At 35.0% G+C, this 6,687-nt stretch overlaps 1 protein-coding gene across 1 annotated transcript; it reads right to left on the reverse strand.

The window, feature by feature from the left end:
• Nucleotides 1-1,515: 1,515 nt before the first annotated feature.
• On the reverse strand, nucleotides 1,516-6,331 carry LOC112727469 (uncharacterized). Its single transcript, XM_072209301.1, has 5 exons — nucleotides 5,838-6,331; nucleotides 5,641-5,717; nucleotides 5,392-5,498; nucleotides 2,455-2,494; nucleotides 1,516-1,996 (listed from the first exon to the last, which is right to left on the reverse strand). Exons 1-2 carry the CDS (start codon nucleotides 6,171-6,173, stop codon nucleotides 5,688-5,690), a joined length of 366 nt encoding a protein of 121 aa, XP_072065402.1. The 5' UTR covers nucleotides 6,174-6,331; the 3' UTR covers nucleotides 1,516-1,996; nucleotides 2,455-2,494; nucleotides 5,392-5,498; nucleotides 5,641-5,687.
• Between the last annotated feature and the right edge of the window lie 356 nt (nucleotides 6,332-6,687).

The following is a 6,687-nucleotide window of genomic DNA, read 5'->3' on the forward strand; positions in this document are numbered from 1 at the left end:
GAACCTCCAAAGCATATCATGATTGAATACTTTGAAGAGGTTGATCAAGAGATGGATTCAATCATTGAGGAGTTTCTATATACAATTGAATCCTCTCCCATTGGACTTGACATTGAGATAATAGAAAAGTGTGCAACCTCCTATACCATTGGTAAGCAATGAAGAAGAGATTGAATTGGAAGGAAGCTACCAAAAGGAAGAGGTTAAGCAAGAAGCAAGCTCCATCATTGAAGATAACTCCACACCAACCAATGTGTCTTTTGGAATTGATGAACCTCTGATGTGTTGGTTATTGTTGGTTTAGAATTTCTCTTAATAGAAATAGGACTTCGTTGTGAGCATAGCTCCAAACCAACTAATAACTCCCGATCAAATTTCAAAGGAATTGGTTGTCACAAGTTCAACCCCAATAAAAATAACCGAAGTATTCAAACCTCGGGTCGTCTCACAAGGAGTGGGCAAACATGTGCTTCAACATTGGTTAGAATTCCAGGGTTGCAAGTCATGAGCAAGAATTTAAACTAAAAGACTTAATCAAACAAGAAATCTTAAGATGCAAGAAACTAATCCAAGGAGCTAAGGCAAGGTATAAACAATTCCAAACTAATAAGAGGACAAGTAATATAATTTACTCTAAAACTAACAAGTGACTATAACTAGAATTAAACAATTGAAATTTTGGTTTTCAAATATGAATAATAAAAGTAACTCTTGGCTAGGGATGGGAATTGAGATCGCCATCCTTGTCTACATACCAAATATTGATAATTATGAGGTACTGATGAAACAAATTTTGTTAGTAAAGAATCTCATAAAAATAATCACGTTGTAAGTATAGTTTCCAAACCAACAGAAGATCCTTTCGCACAAAAGTTTGGTTGTCACAAGTAACAAAACCCAATAAAATTTATAACCGAAGTATTTAAACCTTGGGTTGTTTCTCAAGAAATTGCAGGGTAGTATGATTTATTATTGGTTATGGAAAAAGGTATATTTTTGGGTTTTTGAAATAAGGAATAGGAAAATAAATTGACAGGAAAGTAAATTAATTATCATAAAAACCAGTGCAAGGTATAAGAACTGGAAATCCCATCCTAGTTATCCTTATCAAGTATGATGAGAATTGTTTATTGCTCCCACTTAGTTAACCCTTACTAAATAAAGGAAAGTCAAGTGGACTAATCAATGATATTCCTCAAATCCTAGTCAACTCCTATGGAAAGACTAGCTTTAGAAGAATCCAAATCAATCAGCAAATTCTAATTTTCAATCAACAGCTGAGTTTGATAACTCAAGTGTCACCAATTACTCAACCAAAGCAAAGGGGGAAAGAAAAATCTAAATTAAATTGGAAGCATCAATAACATAAATAGAAGAAAGCAATCTTAAATTTGAAATACCTCAATTTATATTAAATAGGAAAAATCAATTCTAACATGGAATTCATAAACCAATATTGGGAAAATAAACAAATTAAAGTGATAGAATAAATAAAAGTAAAAGAGAACATAAATTAAAGGAACATTGAACCTGGAATTGAGAAAACGAAAAAATTCTAATCCTAAAACCTAAGAGAGAGGAGAGAGCCTCCCTCTCTAGAAACTACATCTAAAACTTCAAATTATTGATTAATGAATGAATGAATGAATGATTCTTTTGATTCCCTCATTCTCCAGCCTCTATTCTGTGTTTCTGGGCTTGGATTTGGGCCGAAAAAGGAGCCCAGAAATCGCTGGGGGCGACTTCTGCAACTTTCTGCACGTGGCGTCTGTCACGCATACGCGTAGGTCACGCGTGCGTGTCATATAGAGATTTTCCTTGTCACGCGTACGCGTCAGTCACGTGTACGCGTCGCTCGTGCTCTGCATTAGGCACGCGTCCCCGTCGTCCATGCGTGCGCGTCGCTGCCATTTTCTTCAAAACTCCATTTTGTGCGTTCCTTCCATTTTTTGCATGTTTCTTTCCTGTCCTCTAAGCCATTCCTGCCCTATAAAGCCTGAAAATACTTAACACACAGATCACGACATCGAATGGCAATAAAGGATAATTAAAATTAACATTTTTTTATGGCTTAGGAAACATGTTTTCACATGTATCATGTAACATCCCGTCCAGCAAAATACCTTGCTTAAGTCAGGGTATTTCCACTAGAAAGAACATTACGTAACCTTCTCTAGTATTAACTACTTAATTATCGAGCCTTTGTATCGAGTTCACGTTTCAGTTTTAAGAAAATTCCAGAAAATTTTGTTTTTTAATCATTAAAGTCATAATTCAAACATTCACAAATAATAATAATCACATAAATATTATTGATAATAATTCTTATACAAAAGAGACCAAATAAAACTCAAATACAATATACTAAACCTACCCCTCTATGTAAAATAAAATCTCAAAGGACAATAGCGAGGGGACTCTATGAAAGCAATTAAAACCATAAAGAAAGCCTACTGATCGCTCGCAGCTTCAAATTGCGTCTTCAAACCTGTCGCTGAAAGGGTGGAAAATTTGGGGTGAGAACCAAACCACATGTTCTCAGTGGAGATCGAGAATGTCGTGAAAGTAAAGAATAAAGCGCAAATAGTTAATTTCATTTAGAGACAATGAAAAGAAAACTACTTTCATTCGCAGTATTCATCGATCGCCTTATATAAACTTCTTTTGAAAACCAATGGCTCAACTTTCAAAAATCTAAAACCTTCTTTAGAAGCATCAATTAATTATCCAAAATCCTAAACCCATATTTTACTTTATATACGTCTTAAAAGTTTTCCTAGACTGTATGAATGACTAATTTGTTCCAAGCATAGGTTCATTAAGTCTATGCTGAACCAGCTTAATCTTTCATACTTTACTAAACCTCAAACACAAACCAATCACGGCCTTAGGCTCAAGCAATTCAATCAACACCCAATTCACTACAACCCAGCCAATCAGATACAAATACAAGTAAAGAGATTCAAGCACAATCAAGAGCAATTACATCAAGTATAGCAATTAGCAGTTAAACAGAATTATTCACATAGGCAAACCAATTACAATATACACACCCAAACAATGTCACATAGATGCATATGATGAATGTCTAGTCCTAGTACATGCCATGAGCTCATGTGTCGGTTGGCTGCCCGCAATCCCGACATTTATCCGGTCACGAGTAATCCCGATTTCCCGAATACGATTTTCCGTTTCTAAATAAATGAGCATATGATAATAGCCGCTCATTTGAGACAGCCTCTGCTTACTGCAGGAAAATATATATATACTCTGCTCTGCTCTGGGGAAGCGAAAAATGGCTGTAGGTAACTTAGTTTCCCTACAGAGGCTCTGGGTTGCATTAAGCAACTAATATATATTAAATATAGCTCTGGGTTGCATCAACCAACTAATATATATATAAATATACAAAAATCTCTTTACTCTGCTCTGGTTTCTCTTTTCTCTGCATCTCTTTACTCTAGTTGCTCTATTCTCTGTATCTCTTTACTTTTCTCTGAATACTCTTTCATCTGTGTCTATATTACTTTTTTTATCTTTATCTCTTTACTCTTTTGTAATTGTAAATATGCAAGCGGGACAAAACCCATGTCCTTGCTAGCAACTTTATAAACCAAATATATTTTCTCAAAAGAATCAGTAAAGTTATTATCGTTAAACAAGTCTCAAGTATTCATTTTTGACTAAGTCCTTTTACTTTTATAAAAATTTGGACATAATCTCCTTTAAAAATAGGACTTAGCCACCCTTACGGGTTCCTTCGTTCTCAACATTTCATCAGCCTCTTTCAGCAGTTGCCACAACAATATATATTCTCAATAACATTTGATAATAATATAGAAAATCTATTTCTTAAATTCCATATCCAAAATAATTGCCAACACAACTTGGCAGCCTGATTTCCATTTTGTTTTTAAAATATCAAATGAATTCGGAATCATGTAAACTTTATATCCATGCGACCGTCTCATATTAAGCTTTCTATTAAATCAAAAATCATAATTTTTTGCTAACTCTAACTTTGGGAATATAAGCAAAACCGTGACTGTTCTGCAGTGTTTTAAAACCAGAAGATAGCAGCAGCATACAACATTTGAAATTTCATATAAAATCCAAATTAAATCCAACTACCTTCAAAATTAATGTGGTTACACATAACTCATCCAAATTTCTTTCTCAATTTGTTCTAGGGTCATACCATTTTTAATGAAGGCGTTACGTAGCTTGGAAGTTAGGTAATTTTCTGCAGAATTCTGTTTTACAAATCATTGAACACAACCTCTTCCTAGTTCCATAACTCACTTATTAAAACATGGAAAATCCTGAAATTTAAATCACATATGCTAAACATACTTAATTTTCACTTCCAATTGATTGCATCTCAATATCTATCCAGGATCAAAAGTTATAAACTCCCAAAGTTACTAATTTAAGAAAACAGAATCTGGCTTTTTCTGCATAATGCGTCATCCTTCAAAAATTCATATCTTTAAAACTACAAGTCCAATTGTTCTGAAATTTTACGGCATTAAAATAATAGGAATAAAGTTTTATTTAAAATTGGTTCCATTTCAAAATTCAAACTGCAGAATTTCCAATAGGGAAATCAAGTTGCTGCTGTGTTAAATGTTCTGCAGAAAAACCAGATTTGACATCCATAATTCAAAAATTTACCATAAATCATAAACTTAATGAAAAAGTCTCAAATTCACCAGTCCAACTCCCTATATTCCCAAGCTTGATCCGGACTTAGTTCCACACAATTCTGATAATCGCAGAACTGGTTACAGCTTTTTCAAAGTTGCTGACTTAGTTTAGAAATTATGCAGAAAATAAGATTTTAGCATTCAACTTTGAAAAATCATAACTGATTCTCTAGTTGATACAAAATCTTCAAAATTGAATTTTCACAATTACACTTAATATAATTTACTTAACACTTAAATTCATATCATTTCAGTCACTATAGAGTCACTGAATCACTTTCAAAGTTGCTGTTTAATTTCAAGAGAACCTAATTTCAGTAAACCATTTTGTATTCAAAATCCAACCCTTCAATACCCCTCAAAACCAATTCCAAATCAACCACCAACCAAGTTCATTAACATTACAATATACCAAATAACATCTCAGCGGCAACAAATCCAACATAACCCATTAAAATTCAGGAATTCTCAACAATTAGTCATCAAACAATTCCCAATCCACACAATCAATCAATATCACTAATCAACAATTCCAAGTCACAATCTCAACCCTTTCAAATCAAAATTTCAGCCACAATTCAATATTTACATAGTCAATCAATTACTCACAGATGTTAAATCTATTTGTAGTTATTCAATAAACCTTGTAAGCATTCTTAAATTGAAATTATTTTAAACCCCCTACCTCGATGTCGCAATCGCATAGTTTAACGCAACAATCCCTGCTTAGTCTAAACTGGCAACTGCAGCGGTGATTTCAACGCAACCGGGACGGCGGCAGCAGCATCAATTCTGGTTACGCTCGCAGCAACGGCAATTTCGGCAATTTCAGCATAACACCATAATACTAAAACAGAGATATTGGCTATCATAATTAAAATAAGAACATAATAGAGAAACAAAATACCAAATAGAACAAGAGCAAGAGCGTTACAGGGTTAGGAATAGAGGTTCAATGTCAAAATGAAGAGGATGGTGCAGTCACTTCTCTCCCCCGGTGACAAGTTCCAGCTGTAACGATTCCAACAACTATAGTGTACTCAGGAACATTAAAGATGGGGACAAGGTCATTCTAAAGCAACAAAAGATTCATAGACAGTGACTCCGGTAACTAGGGAACAACGAACTCACCCATATGAACAGTAGCAACCAAGGTCTCCGGCGACGGCGGCGGAAAAGGAACGACTCCTCCTCTGCTGCGTCACTCTCAATGGCAGCGGCAGCAAACCCTGATGGCAACGGGAATAGGGAGCGACAATGATGAAGGCTCGACGAAGATAGCGAGGCACGATGGTGCAAGTCAGCATCTTCTCTTCGCGTCTCACCCTCAGCGAACGGCAATGGCGATACACGAACAACGGCAACGGGGCGTGGCTCGACGGCAGCTCCTTCCTCTCCTCCGTGGGTCACGTTCGCCTCTCCCTTTCTTCTCTGTGACAGCAGCTCGGCAGCGGCACCAAGCTCCATAGCGTTGTTCCTCCCCCTCTCTTCTTCTCCTTCGTCCTCTGTCTCCCTTCCTGTTCTCCGTTTTCCCCCATCTTCCCTCTTTCCCCTTCCTTTCTTTTCCCTTTCTGTTTTCCCCCTCGAGCTCCCCTGTTTCCTTTCTTTCCCATTCTGTTTGTGCGTGTGTTTTGTGAATTTAGGATAAAATTAGGTTTTTAATTAGGAATTTAAGGTTAAGGTATAATGTATATGAGTAATATAACAACCTTTATAAAATATTTGAGATAGAATAACAATTTAAGATTCAAATATAATACCATAAAAATTGCTTCATAAAAATTACTTTCAAAATGCATAAGATTTTGTTTATCAACATATCAATGAGCTCAAACAATTATTTTTAATTTAAATTATAAAATAAGCATACTAATCACATTCTATAAAATACGGTTAAACTCGAAATATCAATTACCTATATTAAATTATATGACCTTTTATTATTTTTCTATCATAACTTTAATTTCAATTTATATATAAA

Source organism: Arachis hypogaea, chromosome 12 (genome assembly GCF_003086295.3).
Source record: "Arachis hypogaea cultivar Tifrunner chromosome 12, arahy.Tifrunner.gnm2.J5K5, whole genome shotgun sequence".
Classification (NCBI taxonomy): Eukaryota; Viridiplantae; Streptophyta; class Magnoliopsida; order Fabales; family Fabaceae; genus Arachis; species Arachis hypogaea.